Below are 13,150 nucleotides of genomic sequence, written 5' to 3' on the forward strand. Positions count from 1 at the left end.
GATGGCTAATTGCTTTAAAGTTCATGTCAGGAGGGCTCTCCTAGCTATGAAAGTCAAGGATTCTAGCAGTTTTGGAGGAATCCCAGTAAGCCTTTTGTTATCACTTGCTATGTGTCCAAGTAAGCCTCTGAGAGGCCCAAGAATCACCTGGAATATGGGGGTTGGGAGAAGATGGCTATTAATTAGAAGAAAAAAATAGACTACCAGGTTTTCAAGTCCAAAAATTGACACAAAGAGCATCATTTGAGTGCCTCTAATGCAAGATCTTGACCCTTCCCTTTCCAGGGTTTCAAGACCTAATGAAATGACTTCATTTCAATTAGGCTAAAATTTCATGCATTGCTTTGGTTCAAATTAACTCAGGGAATTTAAAAAATAAAACTGATTTGATTTCCTGCTGAGTAAAAAATTTTGGATCTAGTTGTGAAGGGAGGAGTGGCAAAGGAGTAGCTTAGGGTTATTGTTTGATTCTAGACACAGCTTTCAGGCACTGCTACAGAATCACACTGAGATGGGAAAGCTTGGAATTTAGTTACACTCCCACAGTCGATGGAGTTTTTCTGCTGTTTAAGAGGTAGGCAAGAGCATCGGACAATCAGAAAACTTTCAGAGTGAGTGATGCACCTGAGATAGCACGTATCCCAAGGTAGTTGCAACTGTTTGAGTCCTTTTTTTAAATTCTAAGTTTGAAAACTCAGACCTACCATTACTTGCTCTGTGAACGGGTTAATCACTGCACAAGTCTCGGCTTCTTATCTGTAAAATGGGTCAATATGCCACATGAAGCTGCTTTGAGAAGTACACATTTAACAGACCCTGAGTTCACTGTGAGTTTCGTATGGGGTTTTCTTTCCCAATCTAAAAAGAGCTGCTTCCCCGCGCAGCGTCGGCGTCTTGAAATGCCCCAGCCCCGCCCCATACAATCTCCCACACCGCCCACCCCTTCCTTGAACTCGTGTGTCTCAACATAGTTCTAGTCCAGACTACCGCGTGCTGACACGAGGTCAGGCGATTCCAGTTCTCAGGGTCTCGGTCGCAGCCGGGACACGGGTAGGGTCGGCCCCGACCTTATCTACACGGCTGCTGGCAGTGGCTTGTAGGAAGAAGAAAGGTGCGGCACTGAAGGATCACTTCCGCTTCCGTTGGTGCAAAAGCTTTCACTTCTCGTGCTACCGTGACTAAGATGGAAGCCCTGCTGGAGTCGCGGTCCGGACTCTGGGCCGGGGGTCCGGCCCCCGGGCAGTTTTACCGCATTCCGCCCACTCCCGGTTCCTCTGTGGACCCGGCGTCCGCGCTGTACGGGGGTCCGATTACGCGCACCCAGTAAGCTCTCGGCGCCTTAGCCTGCGCAGGGGGAGGGACCGTGGGGCCTGGTGCTGCCGGCCGGTTCTGGGAGTCGGGGGAGTCGAGGCGAGGACCCCGGGGCGCGCTGCAGCGGGGGAGCTCGGGGAGGAGGGTCTCGCAGAATGAAAGGAGCCGTGGAAAGTCAGACACGGAACCCACAGCTCGGGAAGCGGGCTCCTGCTTTTCGCCGCGCCGCCCCTCGCCAGACCTCCCTCTCTCTCTAGGAACCCCATGGTGACCGGGACCTCTGTCCTGGGGCTCAAGTTTGAGGATGGAGTGGTGATCGCAGCAGACATGCTGGGCTCCTACGGTTCCTTGGCTCGTTTCCGCAACATCTCTCGCATTATGCGAGTCAACAACAGCACCATGCTGGGTGCTTCCGGAGACTATGCTGATTTCCAGTATTTGAAGCAAGTTCTCGGGCAGATGGTGTAAGTCATCTAGAGAATAGAAGTAGTTGCCAAGTGGAGAGGGGAACCCACTGTTTTTTAATCCCTTCAGAAATTTCTGCGGGTAGAGGACAGGGAGACTTGCTGGGGGTGGAAGATGTGAGAATTTTTGCAGATAGTTTATTTCAGTGAGTTTAAATCGGGAAGATTGTGGTAACGTCTTTTGGGGGTGGATGGAAATCCTGACTTCTCTCCTTTTTCTCACAACCGATTCTTACAAGGATTGATGAGGAGCTGTTGGGAGACGGACACAGCTATAGTCCTAAAGCTATTCATTCATGGCTGACCAGGGCCATGTACAGTCGGCGCTCCAAGATGAATCCCCTGTGGAATACCATGGTCATTGGAGGTTATGCTGATGGAGAAAGGTTGATTTTAATACAAATAACTTAATTTCCTTGCCCACCCAACCTCTAGTGCCTGTTTAGTGTCTGTCTCTTCCCCCGAGTGAATCCCACTTCTGCCTCAGACCCTGTAGTTCCATTCTTCAGCTAAGATACAGAAACCTAAGATGACCTATTGTGTCTTTTTAGCTTCCTGGGTTATGTGGACATGCTTGGTGTAGCCTATGAAGCCCCTTCGCTGGCCACTGGTTACGGTGCATACTTGGCTCAGGTACGTAGTCAGCTGAGGGGTGGAAGACAGAAGGTAAGGAGATGAGTGGCTGTCTGCTTGTTTTACCCTTTACGTTCTGACATGAGAAACAGACTATGTCCCCTACTGCTGGGTTTATTTTTGGTCCGGAGGCTGTAATGACAAGGTGGGGTATGTCCTGGGGTGAGTGGGTATATGTATGCAAAGTGAGGACACCCCTGAATATCCCCTTCAAGTGGGTCTTAGCACACAAGTGAGCAGAATTCATTTTGCTGAGGCAGTAGGTGGAATGTCAGCTTTTCACTCATTTATGATTCTTTTTACATCATGGATTTGCAACAGATCATCTGGTATTCAGCCCATGGTATATCCCATGTTTTTTCCTCCAATCTCCCTAGCCTTTGCTGCGAGAAGTTCTGGAGAAGCAGCCAGTGCTGAGCCAGACGGAGGCCCGAGAACTAGTGGAACGCTGCATGCGAGTGCTGTACTATCGAGATGCCCGTTCTTATAACCGGGTGAGAAGTGTGAATAGTAGATGGGGATCTAATTGGCAGGCTGTGCAATTCCTGAGTCTCTATACTTTAATGATAGGGTTGGTGTTTTGAGAGCTCTGCTTTTTTTTCAGTTTCAAATCGCCACTGTAACTGAAAAAGGTGTTGAAATAGAGGGACCCCTGTCTGCGGAGACCAACTGGGATATTGCCCACATGATCAGGTGACTGAAATTAAAATTACAGTGGAATAATAGTTGGGAGATCCCTGATTGTAGTAAGGTTGGTTTTTCTGGAGGTCTCAACCAAGAATTCTCTGGGTGGCAAGGGTTTGGGTTGAAGATAGAGCTACTTTTGGGAACTGATTTCTCACTCTATGGCTTCATGATTTTATCATCTCTTTTTTAGTGGCTTTGAATGAAATACAGATGCATTATCCAGAACTGAAGTTGTACCCTTCTTCTAACTTTGAACTTGGTTAGTTCAAAGGTACTATTTTGTAAAATAAACAAATCCTTTGAAATGCTGGCTGAGTGGTTGTATCGTTTGACTAAGTCACACCGAGAATGAACCTACTGAGTGCTGCTGTATGCCATCTCCCTGCCTTGCCAGAGAACTCTGGTTCTTGTAGCACATGCAGACTGCTATGCATAACACAGAAGATCCACTGCTGTCTTCACTTGGGTCTGCACTGAAGGCTGCTTTCTGTAACAAAGTCAGACTTGATCTTTGTGTGATAATACAATTAACTTTTGTGTTTAACATTTTTCAACATTCTCACCCATGCACTAGACTCTAGACTTTCTGGTTAATGTTGACTGCACATGGAATTTTAGTTAAAACATCATTTCAAAGATGGAAATGTAACATCTAGTAGAGCTGTAGATTACTCCCAAACCAGAAGTAACAGCCTTAATCCTGCACCCACCCAACATCCTCACCCTTCATGGGGAAACCTACTTTTGACATATCACCTAAATGTTTATTTCCAAATCTACTACTGGTTTCTAGCACTGTAGGAATACCTCTTAGAAGAACTGTAGTTGTGAGTCAAATAAGTTGGGAGTTATTAGCCAGTTCTTTTGCCAGGATGGTGTTAAACTTGAATTTTACAAAACACCCTGGGTAATACTGATGGTGTATCTTTTCTAAACCTCTTTTTGAGAAACTAGTATAGGCAGGAAGCCCCGAAACTATTACAGGCATACCTTGTTTTTTATGCTTTGCAGATACTGCAGTGTGTTTTACCAGTTGAAGGTCTCTGGCTACTCTGCACTAAATTTTGGTGTCACTTTTCCAACAGCATTTGCTTACTTTGTGTTACATTTGGTGATTCTTGCAGTATCTCAGACTTTCATTTGTTACGGTGATCAGTGATCTTTAGTGTTACTGATGCAAGAAAGATACAACCTGCTGAAGGCTCACCTGGTGATAAGCATTATTTGGCAGTATTTTTAAAGGCATTTAATTTTTTGACATAGTGCTATTGCATATTTAATATAGTATAAACATAACATATGCACGGGAAAACAAAAAATTTGTGACTTGCTTTGTTGTGATAGTTGCTTTATTGGTGGTCTTGATCCCAACCTGCAGTATCTCCAAGGTATGCCTGAAATTCAGTGAGGTGAGAGTTGAGGGAGAAATCAAAACCCTTTCATTTGTGTCATGCATGATTAGCAAAATTTAGGCAAAAGAAAACCATCAGCTTTCAGTCTGAATTTCACACACTCAGTCTCAACACAAAGTAGTCAATAAATACTTGTTTATTGATTAAACTGAATTATAAAAAACAAAACAAAAAAAACTTCCTTCTACTACTAAGCCATGCAGGCAGAATCCACAAAAGTAATAACTTCCTGGCCAAAACCCAGCCGATCCACTGTTGGTATTATGGCCTTAGAAAAATTACCCATCAGCAAAGTCATACAGTGTGCAGAGGCCAGGAACCCAGCTCTGCTAAGTCTGGGGCTGCTGCAGAGACTACCAAAGAGAAAGATTAGTCACTGTACATAAGAGTTGACCATAGTTCTTGAACTTTCTGAAAGGCAAAGTTTTGACTCAAAAGTCCATATTCTGTCAAAATGGCATCAGTCAAAAAGCTGGGGAAGAGAAGCCCAGGTGGTTCCCCATTCAGTTTTCTTAACGCCATGGGTTCACAAAGCTGGCCAAGCTGTTTACTTAAGGGAACACTCCAGTTCACTATATTATAGTGTGCTGGGAGTTAAAAAACACAAAAAGAAAAACATGAGAAACAGGTGGTGTACTACCAGGCCCATAACATTTTGAGCACCTCCCAGTCTGAAAGCCTGTTCAAATAGGGTCACCTAGGAAAAAAACCACATTGCCTATAAATCCATTTCCCCTCATTTTATTAAATGTTCCACTTATGTACATTTTAAAGATGAACCATTTACAAGCCTACGCAGGTTGCCTCCTTGGCTCACAGAAGGGAAACGTTGCAGAAAGCCTCAGGATGGACAGGACAGTATAGCTGTGGGAAAGGTAGACCTGGATTTTTTTTGCTCCTTTTCTCTGTTACAGTACATTTCAGTCTATAGCCATGAGTACATATGATTAAAAAAAAATTCCTCATGCAAATTGTAGAAAAAATTTTCTTTCCTTGAAGCTGGCAGTGAAAAATAAAGATTCATGTCTTTTTCTTTGTGCACACCCCTATGTGTTTCTTCTTCAGGTCAGATTCTTCTCTAAGCATTAAGAGAAATAGGGGAAAGCCACAGGGTAAGCAGGATTTCAACAAGTGGTCTTTTTAAAGTTCAATACAACTTCTTGCACAGTTAGCTGCTGGCTGGAGGACAAGTGATCCCTTGAACAAGTATGCTGTCCACTTAATAGGAAGTTCGACAAAGCAGGGACTGCCCCGTGGATTGCAGGATGAAGACCCAAACACTGGGAATGGCTTCCACCCTAAGGTTCTGTGTGATCACCTCAGTACCTCTTGCTTGCTAATGACCCATGTATGATCCTTTGTCCAGGGGTACAGTGTAAGAATGGGGAAGGGGGCCAAGGATCACGAGTGCAAAGAATATTGGTTTTATTGTGTTTTTGTTGGAGGGAGGGTGGTGAGGAAAAAAAAAGTCTCATCATCCTGGATGATTAAAGGTGGTTTCATGCATTTTTAAAGCCATAATTTTATATCTAGAGTTGCTGTGGAAACCAACATCTCTGGAGAGGGAAGGAAAGAAAGGAGAAGGAAGAGAGAGTTCAGTGGGATTCTTTTTCCATTTTCATTTTTATATAAAAGTGTTAAAGACCACAATGAAAAAACTTTTTTATCCATATATATATATAATAAACCAGTTTGTGAGCTACAATGTTTGTCTTTCCCATCTTCAGAAATGTTCTCACATTGACAATGGTTGGATAGCATCATGCCCAAAGACATTGGCCACACAGTAAAACAAACAAAACCCAGATGTACTATGATACAGTTGAGGTAAAAGGGGAAACAAAAAATTTAACATTCGCCCACAAAGGATTTTTTTTCTTTTTCTTGATTTTTGTCAGAAAAATACCAAACACAGTGATTTAAATTTAAAAAAAAGTCACAAAAACCTGTTTTTAGCAGAAGTGAATGACCAACAGGCCAGCTTATCGGCTCAGACGTGATCGCTATAGGTTTTCCTAATAATCCACAAATCCACAGGGATGTATATAAGTCAACATCGGGGGGAGTGGTGGCATAAAATTAAAAAATATAAACCGAATACCCCCATTGGTATGCCCCTTTATCCTCCGCCCTCCCTCACGCTTCCCCGCCCCTACTCCACACCCCTTTCTGACCCCAGTACTCAAATCTCCATCAGATCTAGGTCAGCTTCTTCAAAGCCATAGAAAGACTCGGTCTCGCTTTCACCCTCAAAGAGCTGGTGAAGGCTTTCAGGCTCAATTGTCTCTTCAGGAGATGACCTGGGGCGAGGAGTGGAAGCTGAGGGTTCCTCGGACTGTTCCCCACTCAGCTTTAGCTGCTCCTCTAGGGAGGCAATTAGCTCCTCCTGCATGTCAGCGTTTCGTGTGGGTGAGTTCATGTTGCCATCAGGGCCAGGCAGAACGCTAGCCACCAGGAAGGACCGCTGAACTAGCTCTGGACAGTCCCCAATAACACCAAGCACCTCAGCCAGCCAGACCAGAACTAGCTGAAGCAGGACATCAGAATCACACGCAGTATCTGCCATTTCCCGAGCCTGCTCCTTCCACTTTTTGTGCAGGAAGTTCTTGACAGTCCGCTTGATGCATACATCTAATGGCTGGATTTTGGAGCTGCAGCCTGCGGGGACGACCGCAGGCAAAGTGCTAGAGGCACTAAGCATGGCCAGCACCTCTTCTGATAAGTGAGTGCGGTGACAGTCCATCACCAGCATACCTTTGCTGCGCTGGCAAGCCGTGTGTTTCTGCCACACTCGGGTTGACCACAGCTCCATGATCTCATCGTCACTGTAGCCACTCTCCTTCGCCTCTAGCAAGATAGAGTCTGGCACGTTAGCCGGCTGATCCATCTGTCCTCGGTAGAAAACCAGGGTAGGGAGGACAGTGCCATCTGCCAGAATGGCCAGCACCACGTCACACCAAGGCTCCCCTGTGCCCACTGTCTGCAGGGCATTCTCCTTTCGGTCTTCGCTGCTCAGTACCTCCGTATCGAGGAACAAGGAGATCTCATCAATAGCCACAATCATAGACAAGGACAAGTCCTGGTTGTGAATTTGCCGTTGTACAAATTCAATGAAGAGTTCTGCATTCTCTGCCACATCCTTAGGTAGAGTGTGGGCCACAGCTCGCCGTGCGTGGGGAGTCAGGTGGTGCCGTAGCATGAAACGGACAGCCCACTCGTATGAGATCTTAAATCCCCCCTCCAAGGAACGTCCTATTTTGGTGGCTTTCTGGAACAAGGTCTCCTCATTTACAGGTAGCTGTTGCTCTCGCTGAGTCAGCACCCACTCAGCCAGTTTCTCTTCTGCCTCTAAGCTCAGATACTTGCCCTCTAGACTCTCTCCCTGAGAGGCCTGGAAGCGCCGAAGCCAACGCCGGATGCGTCGCTGCGGGTTTCGGAAGTGTTCAGCTGCCTGTTCCGTGTTGCAGCATAGGGCAAATAGGACCACGCGAAGCTTCTTCACAGAAAGTTGGTCCTTCTTGCCAACCCCACTGCTACTACCACCCCCTGATGCTGGCTCAGGCTCCTGGGTGAGTGGGCTCCCTTCATCATGGTCATCAACATTCAGACATTCGGCCTCCTCCGCAGCCAAAGGTGGAAGGGCTAAAGTCTGAAGATGCGTGGGGGTTGGTGGTGGGGTGGCAGTTGTGGCTGGTGACGGGAGTGCCTGGGCCACGGGAGCTGGGTGCTCTTCAGGCTCAGCTGGGGTGACTCCAGCAGACTTCACAGTGGCAGCTTTATTAGAGGAGAAGGAAGGAGGAGGGTACAAGTTTTTCAAGTTCCGGTCGTGCGCTCGGTCACGAGTCTGGCCATGCCTAAAGGGTTAGCAAAAAGGAAGAAAAAGCTCAGTTAAATTAGGAAAACAAAATAATAACATTAGTAGTAGTAATAAAGAACAAACATACTATAAAATAGAAATTAAACCATCAAACGAGTTTCTGTTACCTTGAGTGGGATATCCAAGTGAGTCCTATGGGAAATAACACAATAAAAAGATGTTAGCGTGGGGAAGGAACAAACCCTCCTGAGACAGTTCTTGAGATATTAACCAAAAAAGCAAATCTACCACTTTCCCAGTCTTATATAAATCTCAGGTTAGAATGCTTCCAGCTTGGTGAAGTATGTCTCAACAGTGAATGGGTTAGGCCAGGAGGAGATGCACCTGACTCACTACGACCTGTATCCTTAACCCCACCTCCAACTCCCATCTCTCTTACTCACCCCGTGGCAGGATGCTACTGGATCTATGAGAAGGGTTGAACACCAAATGCTTGGCCATGGCATCTCCCACAGAGGTAACAAAGGTACATGAAGTGCAGGCCAGCTTGCTTCCACTGAGAGAGAGTCAAGAGTATGTCAGACAAATGCAGCAATAGGATACTGAGAGTTAAGCTTCAAGGCTTAATAAAGAAAGAGAGTGTCCCTCTTTTCTCCTCTCCAATTAATGCATATGTCTATCCCCCAAAGTAATATAAGGGATTTCATGTAAAAGCTTTAACAATTAACAGATCATCAGTAACTTTGTCATTACCTCACAGAATTTTTAAACAAAGCCAAATACTTGGGGCTCTTCCGTGGAACATGATTGCTGAGAAAGACAAAGAGAAAGTTGTATGAGTTACATGGTTCAGCTCGCTAGAGATCACCAGCCATTGACAAGGCCTGAACAAAAGAACTGCCTCTTCAATCAATCCTAACCTCAACCCAAGCCTATCACATTAATATTTCCTATTAATATGTAAACAGATCCTGGAGGTGGGGGAAATCTATTAGAAGGCATATTCTGGTTGGGGGTGGAGGGGTGGTGACCAGGGTCAGAGGCCATATTTCTAAGAAGCGCCCTAGCCCTTGGACCACATTTTGAGTAGCAAGGTTGTACAAAACCAGATTACAGACCAATGAAAGCCAAATAAAGCCGGGTCTGGCCTCTGACTCTGCTAGCAAAGGTGCACAAACAGCTCTAAAAGTTGAAGGGGAAATCACCAGAAGCAGGGGAGGGAATGAAATGAGTTCTGAAGAATCTGAAATCCCAAAGAGGAACACTGGTTTAATCCTGACTCACTTGATCATATGGTTGGCGTAAGCTCGAGAACAGCAGGTGCTATAGCGACACAGAGAGCAGTGAACGTAAGTAGGGAAATGGTTGGGGAAGTCTGGGATCTCAAAGCTGCACTCCAGACACGTCTGCCGGCCCATGACACTCCTGTCAAGAAACAAAGAAAATCTTATTACTGCCCCAGGGTTCCCCAAACTGTACAGATTCAGGCAACAGACTCTGCTTAAAAGGCTACCAGATCACACTGGCTCTCAGGAATAGCTGTGCCCACCCGGCCCCTAGCCTCCAACAGAAGGCACTGACATTTTCCTAACAGCTCTCTTCTGGACGTTGCGCTGGACAGGGGGGTAAAGGAAGACGGGCAGAGGGTCTGCCGAGGAGGCCAGTGGCGCTGCTTCCTGCAGGCTGCCAGGAGGTCCATCACTGGAGGGTACAGGAGCAGTTCGTGGCTGCCCCCGAGAAGCCCGGATTGTCACCTGGGAGTCAAGGGAAGGAATAATTAGACACTACCTACGAAAGAACCTCAGAACACTGAAAAGTTCTATTCCTCCCCTTCTTGGATCCGTGAAGGGAATGTCGACAAACCCTTTACCTTGGTGCCTGGTTTCAAACCTTCCAGCTGCTTGGGTTTACGGAAGGTTTTATGGTGCTGCAGCTTGTGTTCGATTTTGTCCTTGGCAAAGAGAAACTGCAGCCGGCATTTGTTGCAGTGATAAACATTCCTCTTCTGAAGGGGAAAAAAAGAGAATCCTTTAAAGGTTCCCAAAATTTTCTTCCTGAGAAGGTAGATCATTGCCAATCATAGCATTCTTTCCATCTTTCTGTTGATAATTTAACAGAGTTAAAAAGAAATAGACAACATAACACCAAACCTAATTTTTCAATCTTTATCTATAACTTTATATATTTTGCAATACAGTTACAAGCCTTATTATTAGGTGGTGAGAATCATCACGTCCCATGCTCCCAGAGAAAGGTGGACTGAAAGCCAGTTTAACTAGGTCCTCAGAGCATCACCCACTGACTTGCTTTAACAGCATGGCTGAGTGGCTTAAGCTTTACTTGCCCTACTACTTTTTTTTTTAGTTTTGTTATCGTTTTTATTTGAATTACTGTCAATGTTCATTTCATCCTTGATAAACTATAAGCTTGAGACTGTCTTATTACTTTATCTTTACAGTGTGGATGGACATTGCTACTACTTCTGGATATTATTTTTTAAAAATACAATAAAAGGTACATGGTGAAAAAAAAAAATCACACTTTTATTTTGTACTCCTTCATGTAGTAAGTTTACCTTCAACTCCACTCCTCTGTCCCCTTCCACAGAAACAACTCATTACCAGCTTCTTGTGTATTCTTTCACAGACAGTCTGTGCATATAATCATAAAGCCAACTCAAATGTCTCCATTCACCACCCGTTTTCCTTTCTCTTTTTTAACAAAAAACAATAGTACTTTCCTACACAGTGCTGTTTTTTCCCTTTTAACACATCAACACATACAGATATGCCTCTCAGAAAGGCCATTTTGAGGATTCAGTCTGCCCAGTATTGAAACAGGACACATGTCTATGATTCCTTCCTAGGAGAGCAAAGGCTCGGTAACCTTGGCTACAGGTGACAGTTCCTATGCTGGTATATGGAAATACATCAGTGGTGGATTACAGCAGTCACTGTGTGTGAACCTCAGAAGGTGCTTACAGCGAGAAGCCGGGGCACCGTGTGCACACACGTGGCTATTACCCAGCGGCGCACCTGTCGTGTTCTCTGTTTTGTTCCCTCTCTATGTACCTTCACTCTCCTCCTCTAGGGGCTCCTTTCCTGTAGCATTTTTAGACAAAGGCTTATATATTCCATCTTCAAAACAAAACACAGCAGCAACAACAAATTCTCCCTTGCTACCTCCTTCCCTGCATCTGCCACCCCTGGTCCTACCCTTCATAAATTTCTTTAAGTAAGTTGTCTCTATTTCCTTACCTCTCATTCATTTGTCCTGCTGAAATTTGGCTTCTACCCTGCTGACCAACAAAATGGCTAAATTAAAGGCTGGCCTCTCATGTTTCTATCTTTGTTGATACCTTCTTGCAACACTTGCCCACACACTTTCCTTCAAAATGCTTCTGTCCCTGCCTCTCCTCGACGTTGCGACTCTTCAGATTTTCATTCCAGACTATGGCCCTGGCTTTGTGGAGAGACAACTCAATGGTCCTTCACCTTATTCTCAATTTGGGGGTTTGGGGTGGGGGTGAAGCTTAGCACTTGCAAGTTTAAATCTACTGGATTTATATAATGATGATTTCTAAGTATCTTTCACAATTCAGGCCTCAGACCTATACATCCAACTATCTATTTAGTACTCAATTACACTTGATGTCCATAGATACTGCCAACTCAGAATATCCATCCAAACTTAGAATCCTCCCCTCAAAAGTTACTTTCTCCAATGTTCCTATCTCAATATAGTCTCCCCATTCACCCAATTACCCAAGACCGAATCCTGGGCAACATTCGTAGCTGCTCCCTCACTGCCCTCACCTGGCCATTCTCTAGATCACAGCTAGCACTCATCTCATATCCTGCAACTCGAATCCTCTTTGACTTCATTTCAAAAGCCGATAGCCACTATCATCTCTCAGGTAAACCACTGAAAAAGCCTCTGGCTTGTCTCCCTAACGCTTGGAGCAGCCAGTGTAATCATAACTAAGAGCAAATGTGAACACATCACTCCAGGATTTGAAAATCTCTTCAATGGCTTCCCAACATCAACTTCTTTTATTTAACAGAAGTCTGCATTTTATGTTGATTTGCTTAGTTTTTACATACACTCTTTTCTTGGTTCTAGGTTCCCATCCAGGATGCCACCTGGTATTTTATTGGTCATGTCTCTTAAGTTCCTCTTGGCAGTTTTCCTCAGACTTCTCCCAACAACTTCTTATAATAAAAATTGAAGCTCCTTTTTATTTTTTAAACTATTTTATTTTTTGGTCAGTTAAAGCCACAGGTTTGCTTATTTACTGGTCATGCCGTGAGGCATGGGGGATCTTAGTTCCCTGACCAAGAATCGAACCTGGGCCCCCTGCATTTGAGAGTGCAGTCTTAAACACTGAAGCACCAGGGAAGTTGTGGAGACTCCTTTTTATGGCTCTAAGATTCTCCACGATCTGTTCTCTAACCTCCAACCTCCTCCATACCCTACACACTCCAACCACACTGAACTTTCAATTCCTTGAGCCTCCCTGTGCCTCTGAGCATGCTGTCCTTCTAGTCCACTTCACCTGCCTCATCCTTACTCATCCTTCGGGTCTTGAACACCCCTTTTCCTGGAAGACTTACGAGGTTCCCGGAGTAGGTTATGTTCTTTTTTATATTCTGTATTTCCCCGAACACAACATTGTTCCTGCTTTCTTGTACTGTTGAACTGTCCTGTTTAACCACTAAATCTCTAGCATCTAGCCCAGTACCTATACATATTACTGGAATTCAATACATTTTTCAAACTCACACATATAATCTTCTCTACCAAAATTATTTGCCTCGCTCAGTCCT

General features: G+C 44.9%; 2 protein-coding genes across 6 annotated transcripts in view; one reads left to right on the plus strand and one right to left on the minus strand.

The window, feature by feature from the left end:
- The first annotated feature begins 1,143 nt into the window (after positions 1–1,143).
- PSMB4 (proteasome 20S subunit beta 4) lies at positions 1,144–3,407 on the plus strand. The gene is made up of 7 exons (XM_055401888.2): positions 1,144–1,323; positions 1,569–1,775; positions 2,015–2,161; positions 2,327–2,408; positions 2,786–2,902; positions 3,013–3,101; positions 3,286–3,407. Exons 1-7 carry the CDS (start codon positions 1,184–1,186, stop codon positions 3,296–3,298), a joined length of 795 nt encoding a protein of 264 aa, XP_055257863.1. The 5' UTR covers positions 1,144–1,183; the 3' UTR covers positions 3,299–3,407.
- An 862-nt stretch (positions 3,408–4,269) lies between these two features.
- Positions 4,270–13,150, minus strand: part of POGZ (pogo transposable element derived with ZNF domain) — a 49,837-nt gene continuing 40,956 nt past the window's right edge. For 2 of the 5 annotated variants that reach the window (XM_055401886.2, XM_055401882.2), the window contains 7 exons: positions 10,195–10,329; positions 9,906–10,078; positions 9,609–9,749; positions 9,078–9,134; positions 8,768–8,880; positions 8,492–8,516; positions 4,271–8,361 (listed from right to left, as the gene is read on the minus strand). In XM_055401886.2, the coding sequence (XP_055257861.2) occupies positions 6,690–8,361; positions 8,492–8,516; positions 8,768–8,880; positions 9,078–9,134; positions 9,609–9,749; positions 9,906–10,078; positions 10,195–10,329 (2,316 nt within the window). In that variant the 3' untranslated portion in view covers positions 4,271–6,689. Of the gene's footprint in view, positions 8,362–8,491; positions 8,517–8,767; positions 8,881–9,077; positions 9,135–9,608; positions 9,750–9,905; positions 10,079–10,194; positions 10,330–13,150 lie in introns of all 5 variants that reach the window. The other 3 variants (XM_055401883.2, XM_055401881.2, XM_055401885.2) reach the window with 3 other exon arrangements.

Source organism: Moschus berezovskii, chromosome 4 (assembly GCF_049115385.1).
Source record: "Moschus berezovskii isolate FMDL1 chromosome 4, NW_MosBer_1.0, whole genome shotgun sequence".
NCBI lineage: Eukaryota > Metazoa > Chordata > Mammalia > Artiodactyla > Moschidae > Moschus > Moschus berezovskii.